Raw genomic sequence first — 16,893 nt, forward strand, 5'->3', positions numbered from 1 at the left:
AAGCTATGGTAATCGCACACGAAGCACGTTTGGAGCGTATGCGTTCGCGCCAGACTCCTGCGACTTCTCCGTCTGCTTTCCTTGCTCAGGCAGTTGCACCTCCGTCAGCGCCACCGCAAGCGCCACCGCCAGCGATGCCTCCTCCGCCTTCATCCGTCGCATCTGAGGTTCATTACGCCTCTCGCACCGATTCAGAGGATCGTGCATATGAAGATCGCGATGATGATCGCTCTCGCTCTGGTGACAATCGCGATCGCGGTGGCTACAACAACCGTGGACGCGGTGGACGTGGCGGTTACAACAACCGTGGACGCGGTGGTGATCGATCTTCAGTTCAGTGTCAGATCTGCCATAAGTATGGTCATGATGCTAGCATCTGCTATCATCGAGGCAACTCTGCTTCACCTGCACAGAATGCTCAGCCAAATGTGTCTTCCAACACACCTGTGCCTTCTCCTTATGGTTTTGGCTCATCTTATGGCATGATGCCTCAGTTTGGATACTCACCTTTTCGTGGATTTCAACCTTTTGGTGCACCTGCACAGTTTGGCATGCCTTTTACTGGTGGATCTGGTTTTCCCTTTGCATCTGGTGCAATGTTTGCTCCTGGCTATGGATATGCTTCTCCAGCATCATCCACCTTTGGTTTTGGCTTCCATCCTCGAGCTCCACCACAGCAGCCTCGTGCACCACAAGCTATGCTGACTTCTGCACCTTCCACTCTAGGAAATTGGTTTCCAGATTCAGGTGCCACTCATCATGTTACTCATGATGCTTCTGCAGTTTCAGATTGTGTGTCAGTGACTGGGAATGATCAAGTGTACATGGGAAATGGTCAAGGTTTTCCTATCACATCCATTGGTTCAGCTTCTTTTTCTTCTCCCTTTCACACACACACACTACTCTTCAACTTAAAAACCTCTTGTTAGTTCCTAATATTACTAAAAGCCCGGTTAGTGTTAGCAAATTTGCTAAAGATAATGGTGTTTTCTTTGAGTTTCACCCTTTTCATTGCACTGTTAAATCTCAGGATACTTTTAGGACTCTTCTCCGAGGCTCTCTTGGTCCAGATGGCTTATATTCCTTTGATGGCATGCACTCTTCAACATTCAACAAGGGTTCTCCACCAGTTTCTGTCCCCTCTGCCTTCTCAGTGTCCAAGCCTGCATCTTCTACAGTTACTTCTTCTGTTTCAGTTTCAAATAATGTACCTACTACCTAGTCCCACAGCTTATGACTTGTGGCATTCTAGATTAGGGCATCCTCATCATGAGGCTCTGCAATTAGCACTATCCACTTGTAAGATACCAGTTCCTCATAAATCAAAATATAACATTTGTCAATCTTGTTGTGTTGCAAAGTCTCATAGATTGCCTTCATCTTCCTCTACTACTATATATACTGCACCTTTGGAATTAATTTTTGCTGATTTATGGGGCCCTACCTCCATTGAGTCTTCTACTGGCTATCTTTACTTTCTAACTTGTGTTGATGCCTTATCAAGGTTTACATGGATTTATCCAATTAAGAGGAAGTCTGATACCAGTTCTGTTTTTCTTCAATTTCAAGCTATGGCTGAATTGAAGTTTAGTTTAAAAATTAAATCTGTTCAAACAGATGGTGGCACTGAATTCAAACCCTTAGTCCCATACTTTCAGAAACTAGGCATTAATCATAGGCTTACTTGCCCTCATAAACACCATCAAAATGGTAGTGTTGAGAGGAAGCATCGCCATATTGTAGAAACTGGATTATCTCTTCTGGCTTGTGCTAACATGCCTTCTTCCTACTGGGACCATGCTTTTCTTACTGCTACCTTCCTAATCAATAGACTACCTACTCCTGTTTTGGAAAACATCAGTCCTTACCATAAGCTTTTCAACACTCCTGCTGATTATTCTATCCTTAGAGTGTTTGGAAGTGCATGCTATCCTTTAGGTCTAAGGAGTGTGTGTTTCTTGGCTATTCATCCTCTCATCAAGGTTATAAGTGCTTAGCAGCTGATGGTAGAATTTACATCTCTAAAGATGTTAAATTTAATGAGTTCAAGTTTCCATACACCACTTTATTTTCTCCTCCTTGTCCTGATTCCAATAATGCACATATTTCCTCCATTATTCCTGTTGTTACTTCTGTGCCTCATGTGCAGCAACCAGTTCCTAGTCACCAATCTTCCCAGTCTACTGGCAGCACATTTCAGGTATCTCCTGCACCACTTCAGTCTCCACAGCAGAGTCCAACTTCTGCAGTCAACAGTTTTGCCACTCCAGCAGCTCCAGTTACTGGTTCTGGTTCAACAACCACTGCATCTGCACCTTCCATTTCAGTCCCTGCCACTGAGTCTTCTCAGCCTCAACCAGTGGCTAATGTGCATCCCATGCAAACCAGGGCAAAGTCTGGCATTGTTATGCCAAGGCTTTTTCCCACTTTGCTTCTAGCACAGGCAGAACCTACAACCACTAAGCATGCTCTTAAAGACCCTAAGTGGTTGGCAGCTATGAAGTCTGAATATGAAGCTCTCATGACCAACAATACTTGGACTTTGGTGCCTCTTCCCAAGGGAAGACATCCTATAGGGTGCAAGTGGGTGTTTAGAATAAAGGAAAATGCTGATGGCTCAGTTAATAGGTATAAAGCCAGACTTGTGGCTAAGGGATACCATCAAGTGAAAGGTTTTGACTATGCAGAAACCTTTTCTCCTGTAGTTAAACCTATTACAATTTGTTTGATTCTTACCTTGGCTGTGTCTAAACAGTGGCATATTCACCAGCTTGATGTGAATAATGCCTTTCTTCATGGTTCCCTCCAAGAAGAAGTATATATGCAGCAGCCTGCTGGTTTTCAAAGTTCAGATACGACCCTAGTTTGCAAGCTGAACAAAGCTTTATATGGGCTCAAACAGGCTCCAAGAGCTTGGTTTGATAGGTTGAAGACAGCTCTAATCAAATTTGGGTTCAGGGCAAGCTGTTGTGATCCCTCCCTCTTTACTTTCCATCATAAGTCAAGTATCATCTATATTTTGGTCTATGTAGATGACATCATTATCACAGGGAATTTTCTGCCCTTTATTCAAGAGGTTGTTCAAAAGCTTAATTCTGAATTTGCTTTAAAATAATTGGGTCAGTTAGACTATTTTCTTGGTGTTCAAGTCCATCACTTGCAAGATAGGTCTCTCCTACTTACTCGGACCAAATACATTGGTGATCTTCTTGAACGAGCAGACATGGCTGAAGCTAAAGGCATCTCTACACCTATGGTCAGTAACGCCAAACTAAGCAAGCATGGAGCAGATTATTTTGCAGATCCTACACTCTATAGGTCCATAGTTGGGGCCTTGCAATATGCTACTCTTATCAGACCTGAAATAAGCTTTTCAGTCAACAAAGTGTGTCAATTTCTCAGTCAGCCCTTGGAGGAACATTGGAAGGCTGTTAAGAGGATATTGAGGTATCTAAAGGGTACAATTCATCATGGCTTGCATATCAAGCCTTGTTCTCTGCATTCTCCAGTAGCTCTAGTAGCATACTGTGATGCTGATTGGGGGTCTGATCCTGATGACAGGAGATCCACCTCAGGGTCATGTGTCTTCTTTGGTCCTAATCTTGTCTCTTGGACCTCTAAGAAGCAAACTTTGGTAGCCAGGTCTAGTACTGAAGCAGAATATAGGAGTCTTGCTAATACCTCAGCTGAGTTGCTATGGATTCAATCATTGTTACAAGAGCTGCATGTTCCATTCACAGTTCCCAGAATTTTCTGTGATAATATGGGAGCTGTTGCATTAACTCATAATCCAGTTTTGCATACCCGCACCAAACATATGGAGCTTGACATTTTCTTTGTTAGAGAGAAGGTGCTGAATAAGTCTTTGTTTGTTCATCATGTTCCTTCCATTGATCAGCTTGCTGACATCTTCACCAAAGCACTTTCTCCTACTCGTTTTGAAGACCTTAGAAGCAAACTTAATGTGACTGAGAAACTAGTTTCTCACCCACCTTCAGTTTGAGGGGGTGTATTAGGATATATGTAGTCACATGCTGACATGGCATTGCTGACATGTCAATCTGTAACAGAATTAGTTAGTAGGTGTAACAGAATCAGTCACATGCTGACATGTCAATCTGATTCTCTCTCCCTCTCTCTCTTAGTAACAGCTTGCTACGCAAGCTTCTATGATTCTCTATAAATAGCTAAATGCTATTCATTGTAACTCAACTTTTCAGAAATACAATTCAGTTTACAATTCAGTTAGAGTTTCAACATTGCTTCTTTTAGTAGTTTTCACATGGTCCTTATCCTCTTATCTTCAAGTATCTCATTTTTCTTAATAAAATTTTCATGATATATATATAGAGGGAGTATCTAGTGAGAGGGCATGTTTTTATGTGAGAGTGAGAGGAGTGATTTTCGCCTCTTAAAAAACCCTTGTTCCCTTCCCCTGTTTTTTCACGCACCAACACAGCCCTATGCACCTCCATTGATGTCGAAAGCACAAATCTCCATTGATGCCAACATAATCCTCTGTATCGCTACGACTTAAATTCAATCCAGAAATCTATAAATATGTATAATTAAATAAACGATTCACTAGTTTTCAAAGCTCACTCCAAAGATGCTGAAGAGCTGAGACGAGAGGTGAACCAATCCAGAGGCACAATGGTGTTTTAAGAGGCTTTTAATCTCATCCATTGATTTTGATCTAATGGTTGAAAATCACTCCTCACTCTCACATAAAAACATGCCCTCTCACTAGATACTCCCTCTATATATATATATATATATATAGAATACATCATGACAGTTGGAACTAATCATGAATGGTTAAGATTAAAACATTAAGTCAAAAAGTCACATGACATTTTAGTGGTCACATGACTATTAAATTGTTCAAATCTTGACCATTCATGATTAGATCTAATGCTCATGATTTATTCTTATGTTCTCATATAAAATAATCATTCTCATACGATACATCCTCTCTCTCTCTCTCTCTCTCTCTCTCTCTATATATATATATATATATATATATATAGAAACACAGTTTTTATTTTGCGAGTCATAAGGAAACACAGTTTCTATATATATATATATATATATATATATAATTGAAAAACAACTTAAGATACAGTTAGTGCCTTTCTCCATTTCATCGTTGTGATAGATCCAATATACCTAAATGGCTAAACTATGCAACCTGTGGCATGCTATGATTCTCAAGTTTCAATTCCAAGCCAGTGCAAGTGGGGGTCTCGCTGAACTTGCATCCTGTATACTGCTGTTTTACTTCTAATACTCAGAAACCGTGTGGTCGAACTTAAAAGGTTTATGTCAACGGCTGTAGTTTATCATTTATTAGCTCAACTCTCCCATTAGTGTTAAAGGTTATAAGGTAATAGTTAAAAGAGAAAAATAATTAGTTAGGTCAATATATAGTAAACTGATAAATCCTAACTGATTCAATAACATTTTGATATAACTACACATGTAGTTGATTGATCCTAAACTAGAAAGTGATTTTTTTCTTAAGTTCCTGAATTGTAATCATCAAAATAATTATTACCTGAGGAAAGCTAGAAATTTCGTTCTCCCATACGCAGGGCATAATGCCATCTTTTCCGCCTTGAAAAGCTCGGAGTTCATCTTCAAACCAATCCCTTTTATCAAATATAAATATACAGGAGTAAGATAGTAAAACAGAAGAGGTAAAAGAGAGAGGGACCTAAAACGAACTATAAACTTGTCTTCAAAATAAAGCTAGAAAATTTGCAATTTGCACTAAATCACTAGAAAATATTTAACTCCAGAAAATCAAGCCAACCTTTGTCGAAAGCCATTAATGGTAGTAAATTGAATAAGAGAGATGTTAGAGTATATGTGAGTTAGTTATTAGTTAAGTCTGTTTCAGTTAGTTAGAAAGCTGTTAGTTCAGCTTTCCGTTGTAACTTGTAAGCAGTTATCACTGCACATCTCTATATAATCATGTAAATCAATATTACTCATTAACAATAACAATGAGAATTATCTCTCTCTCCCTCTCTCTCTCTCTCCTATCTCTATACTGGATTCTACCAAGAGAAATGTAGAGTGGATACAGGCAAGAACAACCAACACTTTTAGTCTACCTTGAACAGCTTCAAAATAATCCGAAAGAGTGAGTTAGTATAACCTAACAAAAACAGAGTACTTTTCTCGCAATTTAAAGCACTTTTCTCATTTTGCAAACAAGACATGAGACATTTTTTTTATTTAAATTGACATCAAGGGTTCGTCGTCATTTACTCCAATAAATAAGAAAAGATACTATTAAGTAAAATTGAATAATAGCCAGATTGAAACCTTCCAGGAATCCATGGACCCAACCATGCATCTCTCTTGTCTAACAGCGACCTTAAGCACGAACTTTCTTCACATTCTGAAGCACGCCTTATTCCAACAAACAATAACAAATACTCAGATCAAACAAAGAAGATTTAACAATTAATCAATTATTACATAAGTGAAGAAAATGATTAAATTTTAACATTTATTTACAACCAGCTTTCGTTGAAATATAAAACAAGATACCACAAATTTAACATAATTTCTTCATTATGTTCAAGAAACTTTATAATTTATTAGGAGTTAACATGATGAAAGCTTTTTCAAAAGCCAAGTTCCTTCTTCATCAAACCTTCTAAGTGTTTAAGAATAGTTCTGAATCAGTTCCTTAACTAATTTTTCAGCTGCTGTTTTTCCTTGGAATTCAATAGTTGCCCTATTAGAGGATGTTAAGCATATCCTAGGAACTTGGACTACTTTTTTATTAATATTTTCCGATGAATCAAGAAGTAAAGAGGCTAGACTCTAGAGTCTTATGGCAATGGGCAATCTACATTACAATTTGGTGCATATGATTGCAGCATGTTAGGACCCAATTGCAAGGTATGGGACTTGAGTCCCATATCTGAAGTATGGGAATCTAATGTGGGGTTTTTATAAGGCCTTGGGCTCTCCAACTACAACAGCTAGCTTTTGTGGTATCGTTCTCCCAAGGTTTTTATCAATTGGTATCAGAGCCTTCCACCAAGTCTCGCAGCTGCAAACAAGCGGCATGGGTGGTGACGCTGGCATTGCAGTGTTCACCCAGGACTAGTCAAAGAGCTAGTGCACAGCCACCCGCATGGGCGCCGGGGCTGTGGAGCGTGGTGGGATGTTAGGACCCAATTGCAAGGTATGGGACTTGAGTACCACATTGGAAATATGAGATTCTAATGTGGGGTTTATGATACTTTTATCCTTATAGAAGTTTCTATGGCACAACAGTTGATTTAGGATAAGAATAGATATTGGCTTCTATTTGTTAAAAGCACAAAAGTGGGTTAAACCAGCAAAAATAATAAGGAATCGACCGCTTTTCTTTTTTGCAAATTGTTGTTTTGAATTTACTTAGTTGAGAATGATTTATCAACTCTAATTCATCATAATTTCATCGCTTCCTTATGAAGTCTCTTTTATCAAAAGCAGAAAATTATTCAAAATGATATCAATTTGGAAAACTAGAAAGAAGAGAAAAACACCGCTATTGCATTTTTGCATAACTTCTCAAAATACCAAAACAACACTCGCATGACATTTAAAAGGATCCTACACAAAGGAAAGTTGAAACATGTTTTTTATGTATTAGAAAATGATGTTCAGCCCCAAGTCAAAATTTAAATGATGTTATTACGGATAAATACAACATAAACACTACCTGAATGGAAATGTACAAAGTTGAATAATCTGAGGATGGTCATTTTTAAATGACGCTGGATCAGGAAGAGATTGGTAAGCTATTAAAGTTTTGATGATGAAGATGTCCACTGCAGGCTTGACATGTGGTAGTTCCTTGGCTCTTAGTGCCGATATGTATGATAATGCACTGATTTCAACACAGGTTAGGAATTACTATCAACTGTCAAATGAAGTTACAGCCATAAAAAAACAGAGCCAATTTACAACGAGCTGTACCTATTAAGATACACAAGAACTGGTTGAAGTAGAACACCATCATTCACAACATTAGGAGATATAAAGCACTCTATAAATGCTGTGAGTGCATGAACAGCTGCAGACCATACACTACAAAATATATAAGACGAGACCATGAATAACACATGCACAATCAGAAGCACTTCTTGTTTTCAAGACAGAAGACATGGAACAAAATAGCATGCTATGAAACTTTTAATCAAATCTAAATGATAAGAAACCTTTGGATCCTGAATACCTTCTCACTTATCTCGACTCTGTTCAATTAAACAATTGTTGAAGGACAAACGAAGTCCCACAATCCCACATCGATGAGATATGGTCAAAGGAATCCTTATAAAGGGTGGGGGAGTGTCGGAGGACAAACGAAGTCCCGCATCAACTAGAAATATGATCAAAAAACTCCTTATAAACAGGTGTGCGATCCTCACACCAAAGCTAGCTTTTGGAGTAGAGCTAGACCCATAATCGAATTCTAAGATAGTATAGAGTCTATCCTAGAAGCCCATTTAACCAAGGGAAGACAAAAAATATAGGGGGTTATTTTTTGCACACCCCAACATTGCTATGTGCACAGCCAAATGATTTTCGTCCCAAATACCATTATACTAGACTTCCAGAAGTTCATGTTCCAAAAGGTGAAAAATATCACTTCTGAAAATCCAACTTCCGGAAGTGTAAATGTTTTTTCTTCTGAATTACACTTCCGGAAAAGAACTACAAGTTCAGGAAGTGAACTTTTTTTACTTTCAGAACTTGAACTTCCCAAGGTGTAAAACTAACTCTAACTAACAAATAGAACTATTAGATTAACAAGTGTGACTAAAAGAAGTCCCACATTGTATTGACAAGCAAGTGTACTATCGAAGTTAAAAGACTCACTTACCCATTGCCTTAATTGCCTTATGGTTTTGTGGTGATGTGGATGTAACTTAAATTGTAATATGGTATCAGAGGTGAAAATGCCTAACAGCTCATGATCCAAAAAATCTAAAAAGAAAACAATATCGATGAAAAAAATTCAAAAAAAAAGTCATCTAGGTCTTTGAGGCTCAAGTTAAAAGATGATCCAAAAAAAATCTAAAAAGAAAACAATATTGAAGAAAAAAATTCAAAAAAAAAGTCATCTAGGTCTTTGAGACTCAAGTTAAAAGATGAAGGAGCACAAGTCCAACGACCTCTTGAGTACAAGCCCGGACAAACAGGCAAGTCATAAGGCCTCTGAGGCTCAGAAAGGAGCACAAGTCTAACGACCTCTGATGTTCCACTTGAGTACAAACTCAGGCAAAAAGCAAGTTCTAAGGCCTCTGAGACTCGAACAAATGAGTACAAGCCTAGGCAACAAGGAGAAAAAAAAAATGGAGTCCCACTTGAAGGGGGAGCATTAGAGTAACAAGTGTGACTAGAAGGAGTCCCACATTGTATAGATAAGCAAGTGTACAATAGTATATAAGTTAAAGGACCCACTCACCCATTGCCTTAAGTGCCTTAAGGTTTTGTGGTGATGTGGATATAACTTAAATTCTAATAAGAACCACCACTCGTGGCCCCCTTTAGATGTTAGGTCAATATCTACCACTATGGAAGGAAATTGAAAAATAATTAACAATAACATTCACAAGATGGACGAAGAGTTCAATTAAGAAAAAATAATCTAAATAATGAAACCACAGAAAACATAGAAGAACAAGATAAGAATTGTATGACCAATAAAGAGTAATAACGCTTGGGATGTACTTACTATATCCTTGACATTAAATCTTCAGTCTTTGTAATTTCATTTTCGGGGTTACCAGTAAAGAGGGTGGCCCATAAGGCAAGAATGTCAAAGACGTCATCTTCAAGCTCCTGCAGGCAGGGAAAAACCTCATGACATGTGGATTTTGCTAATAACAGTTATACGGCATATCACAGAACCAGTCCTGATATGATTTTCAAGTGTCATATTACCAAATCTTATAAATAGTGCATAAAGATTATGTGTTATAATTTTTCAAGAGGAAAGGTAGCTCCAAAAGCTCCCTTTGCAGAGAAATTGGTAAGGTCTCCTCTTAGGGGGGATATGTGTAGAGACTAGAGACTAGAGAAGACTTGTAGAAAAAACGAAAAGGAGGGTAGACCAAATTGATGATAAACTCATAGTTAGAGGTAAACTATAGGCCAAACCATTGGGAGAGATTTAAATTTCAAAGGTCTATCATTGGGCTTCCTTCAAGACTAGACATTATAGCATTATTTGATAAATCTATTAGACTCCGCCTAATGGGAAAGGACTTCAATTGTTGTTCTATAAAACTATAGAAGCTAAGAATTGGAAATACGAAGACTTGATAAGGAGCCTCTAAGACCGATTCCCTTGGATACATGACTCTTCTCCTTAACATTAAGCCTTAATTGTAATACTGATGTCAAATATTTTCACACGCTTTTCTTTACCATTAGTTTTGTTTCATAACAAATTTTATCTTAAGAAAAACTCTAACAATTCAAACTTCTTACCTCCTTTGGTAAAGAAGCTAATAAAGATGATAAAAGCAACCATCCAGCTTCTTTCTCAACTGCAGCAGCCCCAGGATTGCGACTATGTTCCGTCAGCAATTTCTTTGAAACCCCAAAAACTAATCTGGGAAGCCTGCTTATAGTACATTATTACTTATTATTTAAGAAAATCAAGCAAGTATTAAGCTTCATACATGGCACAGCTTCTGTTGTTATCTAGCATCATACCGAGAATGAAACTAGAAATGTAAATTATAATTGGTTTTGACTGAGAGAGAAACTTTAGTCCATCTCAAAGAAGAAAACTAGAAGAGCAGATACTGAAATATGAATGATGGCCTTCCATGGGAAACATCAATAAATAGAAGAACTAAAAAGATATAAAGATAAAAGCTGTTGATTAGCATTTAAATCAAGTAATGATCATATACTCATTTTACAAAGTAAAAAACTGTAACATATTAAGAGTCTGAATCAGCTCTCGCATTCTTTTGTGTTTAGTTTAGAATTTTTTTCATTCAAATAATTGGACACCTCATCATTTAGATTAAATCAGGTGTTGATCAACTTCCATTCTATCTCTAAATATGGATAAAAATTATGATGCAAGTAAAAGGACAAAGCATTTTCAAATCCAAGTTAGTCACACAATATATATGTCTACACGCATGCATTCATATATATATATATTAATATATATATAGGCGAAAAGAATTCATCAATTTGGTGTAAAAAGAAATGTAACTAATCCAGGTCTGAAATAAAGTAAAATAAAGGGGAAGACAAGTTACCTTGCAGGGTAACCAAGAGGTAATTTTGGAGAAACAGAGACTAAAGCTGCCAAGACAGTAGCCTGCCCATGCAAAGAATCAAGCTCAAGCTGTAAATTGCTTCCCTGCAGACAATGTATTAATGTCAATTCACAGAAAAAGTTACAACAAAGCCACTAGTTGGGCTTTGATCTTTAATCTCTCCACAAATAAAAAGGTTAAAACTCAGCTGAATACAAACTTTTTCTTGTGCAATTTTAAAAACTTTGCAGCGCAAGGTCTATATAATAATTAGTGTTATTTCAATGGTTGGGCTGACCAGTATGAACTTCTATAGTAAGTTTTTTTCTAAAAAAAGAAATATTCTATCGTGAGTTTTAAAGTGGAATACTTGTGCCACCGAGTGTCAGTTTCGCTCCATCAATATCAGAAATGTAAAATCACTCAAAACAACCATGAGCAGAACACCAAAGTGAACCGCAATGCCATCTTATCCTATAACATGCGAGTGCAATCACATGCCCGAGTAGATTGGCCATTCTACCTCACATAAATTGAACGCTGCCGTAAAATTCGTTTCCTTATTCTTAACAAAACCTTTAAAAGTTACGGGCAAACACAGTGTTCACAAAGAAGAAATTTAGATTGCTAGCCAATGACTAGACCTTAAATGGAGCTTTAGATTGCAAATGGACTTAAAGAAGAAATTACTCATTATAAGGTGAATAAGTAAGAAATGAAAACAGGACAATAATTTCATAATGAAATGAAGGGAACTTCATTTTTATTAATCAATTAGAGGTTCCACTCAGCTGCCTGACTAAACCTAGTTATCAATGCATTTTGTCTATCTTTTTCATGTATCTCATTAGTACCTTAATTATGGAGGATTTCTCATCCCCAACTCTGTCGTATTCTTACCTTCAGTGAAATTTGTTTTACCCATAATAATGAATGCAATAAAACTTTAAGAACTATACCTTTTCAAAAGAAACACTCTCTCTTAAAGCGGTAAGATTGGTCACCCCGTATGAAGTTAAACCGCCAACACAAGTTGGATCAACTTCAGCCAATGCACGTAATGCCAAAGCAGCCTCAATTCGAACCTAACAATATGCATATTTCAAACAGATATAACAAAGAGTAAAGGAAAAAAAAGCCTGGGTATAAGAATTATGTTGTGATTCCATATTCTCCATAAATATGAATTAGCAAAAGGTTTTCAAATCATTCTACGCAAGAGAATAAGGAAGAGGATGTGTTAAACCAAACAAGAATAAAATCCAGAATGAACAATGCTGTCATGAGCTCACTAGCTTTGAAGAATGTGACACCGCCGCAACTATAGTGTTGTCAAGAACATCCTTAAATTCAATTGGAACCTGCAAATGGACAAAACCAAAATATGTAAACTTGAGACATCCCTCCATACTTCATCCTTTATAATAGCACCTACATCTCATTACCTCTCCTAGTGTTTTCAGAGTATAAGACAGAGTACGCAGGGCTGCCACCTTCATGTAAGGACCAGCTTCAGGTGACTGGAGCTATAACTTGCCAAAAAGTGGGGAAGGAAAGGGAGGAGTAAATAATTCAGTACACATCACTAAGATGACATTGAAGCTGAAACAAACAATAACAAATATAGAAAAGCTTATAGAAACAACTGATTTAATTTAAGTAAATTGCACCTGCTGTCCTAGAAAAACCAAGAAATTCCTTTGAGTCGGTTCAGTCATTTGATCTGTTACACCGACACGAAGAACATAAAGAACACATGCCTGCAGAAAGAAATAAGACACTTTTATCAACAGTTCACAAAACTAAAAATCTTAAAAGGAAAGGAGTGTCAGAAAATTCTAGCACATTGCTATAACCAAATGCACAATCAACCGGTTAGATACAAACCAATGAGCACTCATTGGAGCTTATCTAGTGCTTGTTCTAGTAGATAAGCTCCAATAAGTCCGTATCCGAACAGGCTCAATGTCTGCAAAAAGACAACAAGGGCACCAATATTTCTTTTGTTCTTATCCGAAAACCAAATAAGAAGTAGAGGATTTTGCAAGTCCTTGAAAATTCATTTCCAAGTGCATTTTATCACCGTTCAGTTAAACACAATGTTGAGAACAGTCAAAATATTCAAATCTAGGAGGTCTTATGACTAGCAGAAGGCATTATTTTATTCTTTTTGTTTGAATTTCTTCTGAGTTTCGTTTTTTCAACATCCAACAATATCCGATGTTTGCACTAAATGGCTCTAAAATTTATGCGAATATTCAGGCCCATTAGATATTAAATGACGAGCAAAATTTCAATTTTCTTTTGATTCAAAAACCTCTTACATCTGTGTGAAGTGCACGTGTTTCTCTGACATTGATTCCACCCACTGCCATTCTCTTTCCTAACTCATTCTATTCTAATTATGAAAACAAAAGAGGGAATTAATCAAAGACTTTTGATTGGATCTTTAATATTCACAAGCCCTTCCAATGGCAGGTTTAAATTTATTTTATCAGGGTGGACGGACTTCATTCTGTTTCAAATCTCTTAGAACCCAGCTTTGATGAAAACATAATAATTGAGACTTTGGATTTGAAGCATTTTGAAATCCGCCACAAATCTTATCTCCTTTTAGTCCTTTAGATCTTAGCTTCGTTGTCACTTAATGTCTTGACAAACCTAGGTTGTAACTTGACAACATCTGTCAGCCATTCTTTAAGTCAGATACTTATCCTTTACAATTTTAGATTGTTCGAAGTTTATAAAAAGTTATTTTGGGAACATTTAGGATATAAAGCAAAGGTGAAAACACCTTCCTAGATCTCTTATTCTAATAGAAAACATTAAAATGAACAAAATCCTCGGGCGGAGGTGGCTAATTTAGTTCAGATGTGTGTTTTCGAAAAAAATTCTTTCTTGATGAAGATGAGGGTGAACCTTGGTGCAATAGTAAGTTATTTTTCAATGTATATTCATTAATTCAGTGAATTTCAAGTGCTCCATATTCACCATTACAGTTTTTTAATTGCTCCACATAGATTAAATATGATAAAAATGTTATATGAGGTGACAAAATAAGTACCCATTTGAATAAGCAGCTAACATAAGAACTTATATGGGTAGAACTTGTTAAATAACACTCATGTCATAAGTGTGGTTTAAAATAAGCAGAATAATCTTTGGATAGACATTTCAAGAAGCGCTTACACAGAAATGAAATTTTTAACAAGTTATCAAGCTTAATGTAGACAGAGAATTTCTATAAAAATTTAAAACAACTAATACGAAGGCCAATTTAGCTTCTGAAATTTTTTTTTTTTGAAAACCTTTAGTTTCTAACTGAAGAAAATAAGCCCAAAATAGTTTTCTATTGCTTTTTAAAAGCTACTCTGAAAAGCCCATTCTTCCTTAACAAGACCAATTTCTTCATAAGTTTTTGTGGCAACAGACAAGCCTTGCTATGTTCAAAATAAACCCTTCCAAACAGGACCTAATGTCAAAAATATAAAATAAGCAAGATAAATAGACTTTAAAAATAGCAGTAGTTTCTTTCTCCAGCATTTTATCTCAATAAATGCACATCCTGAAGCAAATCAAAACCAAAAAGTCAACTAACAAGAACAAATCAATAAAATACCAACGAATGGGCATCAACAGAAGTTTCAGCGCGGAGCATTTCCATAACTTGCAAAGCAAAATTTTGAAGCTCGCTATCCGAATGCAGATATTTTATACGAATGGCCTGGAAGAAAGAAATCACCAAAAATAGAAATCACAATCTGAACAAGCACGTACATTTCAATTTGTTTGTGCACCATTACTGATTAAAAAACCATTAAAGTGAGCAATTGGAAAATATATGAAAAATCAAAATGCATTATTAAGTAGAAGACGTTAACTCAGATATAACAACAACCACATACCATAAAATCCAAAGACTGGATAGAAAAAATCTGGCAAAAGTATCTATCTTTCTACTCCAGATAAATACACCAAACCCCAGCAGAATAATAAAACTTGCATAAAGCCTCAATTAATACTCCATATCCCTCTCAACTTTTATAATGAGTACAAAAAGTGGCCTAATGTGTAGGGATAAAACCACTTCTCATTATCCAAAGGACAAATCTTTTTGAAAAGTAGTCTGTGAAGAACAGAAGTCTGTGCTTCAAAAAATAATGATAAAGTGACAATCCAAAATAAGGAAATAACCGAATAAAGACAACATCAATAGTGAATAGATTCAACGACCAAACACACAAAAAAGCAGAATAATGACAAGAATGTCCCTTAATAAAATAGAAAATGATACAGGCATCATACAGAAACGTCAAGATTCACCTGTAAAAAGAATACCCAAGACAGTGTTAGGCCAACCCGGACAACCCTGGACCGTACTCCACTTGCTGAAATGGAAGAAATACAAGTCATTACATGCCCGCAAACAAAGTACAGGATCAATAGAAGCCTTAGCAAGAAAATAACAATTATAATTTGTATGTGTCAGATATTTAGGGATGTTTCCATCAGTCTTAAGTTTTAGTTTTGCGTATTATGCTTTATGTTCTAATGTTTTATATTATTTTGTACACAGCTGTAAAAAGCTTGTAAAACAGTCCCTATTTACGTAATAAAATCCAAAGCAGTGTCTAAACAAGACACAAACTCCATTTTTTAACTTTCGATTTATCATTCTGTTAAAAGAAACGAATCCCAATCAAAAGCCAACTAATTTTTTTTATATAGATGTAAGGTAAGAAATTTAATCACCAAATGCAAAGAATAAGCATACTGATTATCTTGCCAACAAGTTGCCATGGTATATTCTGACCATCTTGGCAACAAAAATATAGTGATCCAAATAAAATCATTATACCTTTTGTGAAGGCCAAAATCAAATGCTTCTGCAAACCACCTTCTAGTACTTTAGCTTGAGGCAAAGGACCCTTTCCCCTTGGTTGAACCTATTGAAATTTAGAAAGAATTACGAAGAATACAAATATCAAGGAAAAATCAGAGAAAGCAAACATATAGAAACCTGTGCCTCAGGATTCATTCCAAGAGCAAGCAAGGAACCCAATGTCTCAGCAAAGGCATCCCGAACAGATGAAACCGGATCTTCAAGGGCCTACCAGAAGTAGCAGTGACAACGAACGAAAAGTAAAGAATACCATTGGCGTGCTTGTAAGTGAAAGATATGAAATTGAGACAAAAATACCTGCCTTGACACAATAAGATGCTGAATTGTCAAGTTCTGCCACACCTAAGCCGGGACCACCGATACTAGCAAATGCCTTCAAACATCTTGCAGCAGCTATTCTCACAGCAAACGACTTATCCCCAGTGGCAGATCTCATTATAAGACGAAACGCCTCTGAATATGCTGTTGAAGCAGCACTACCACCAGAGCCTTCTAAAGCATTCCGAAGCATATATAATGCTTCTTGCCTTACAAACTCCTAAAGTTCAAGAGACATAACAAAGTTATTAAAAGAGTGCGTCCCTAAGTATGATGAAATAGTAAGTGTCTTCATTAATTGACAAATGATGCAGAAGCAAAAATGAGTCAAATAACATGAAAGAGATGCGAAAAGGAAACAAATAACAGCACATT

At 36.7% G+C, this 16,893-nt stretch overlaps 1 protein-coding gene across 4 annotated transcripts in view; it reads right to left on the minus strand.

Moving 5' to 3' along the window:
• Nucleotides 1-16,893, minus strand: part of LOC130728996 (protein SWEETIE) — a 36,666-nt gene that overhangs the window by 17,173 nt on the left and 2,600 nt on the right. The window contains exons 4-19 of one of the 4 annotated variants that reach the window (XM_057580597.1): nt 16,502-16,738; nt 16,318-16,407; nt 16,156-16,243; nt 15,621-15,685; nt 14,917-15,021; nt 12,968-13,057; nt 12,743-12,823; nt 12,590-12,658; nt 12,257-12,382; nt 11,298-11,401; nt 10,507-10,639; nt 9,749-9,855; nt 7,987-8,097; nt 7,730-7,897; nt 6,334-6,420; nt 5,558-5,651 (exon numbers count right to left, since the gene is read on the minus strand). In XM_057580597.1, the coding sequence (XP_057436580.1) occupies nt 5,558-5,651; nt 6,334-6,420; nt 7,730-7,897; nt 7,987-8,097; nt 9,749-9,855; nt 10,507-10,639; nt 11,298-11,401; nt 12,257-12,382; nt 12,590-12,658; nt 12,743-12,823; nt 12,968-13,057; nt 14,917-15,021; nt 15,621-15,685; nt 16,156-16,243; nt 16,318-16,407; nt 16,502-16,738 (1,755 nt within the window). Of the gene's footprint in view, nt 1-5,557; nt 5,652-6,333; nt 6,421-7,729; nt 7,898-7,986; nt 8,098-9,748; nt 9,856-10,506; nt 10,640-11,297; nt 11,402-12,256; nt 12,383-12,548; nt 12,659-12,742; nt 12,830-12,967; nt 13,058-14,916; nt 15,022-15,620; nt 15,686-16,155; nt 16,244-16,317; nt 16,408-16,497; nt 16,739-16,893 lie in introns of those variants that run through there. The other 3 variants (XM_057580598.1, XM_057580599.1, XM_057580600.1) reach the window with 3 other exon arrangements.

This window comes from Lotus japonicus, chromosome 1 (genome assembly GCF_012489685.1).
Source record: "Lotus japonicus ecotype B-129 chromosome 1, LjGifu_v1.2".
In the NCBI taxonomy this organism is placed as follows: domain Eukaryota; kingdom Viridiplantae; phylum Streptophyta; class Magnoliopsida; order Fabales; family Fabaceae; genus Lotus; species Lotus japonicus.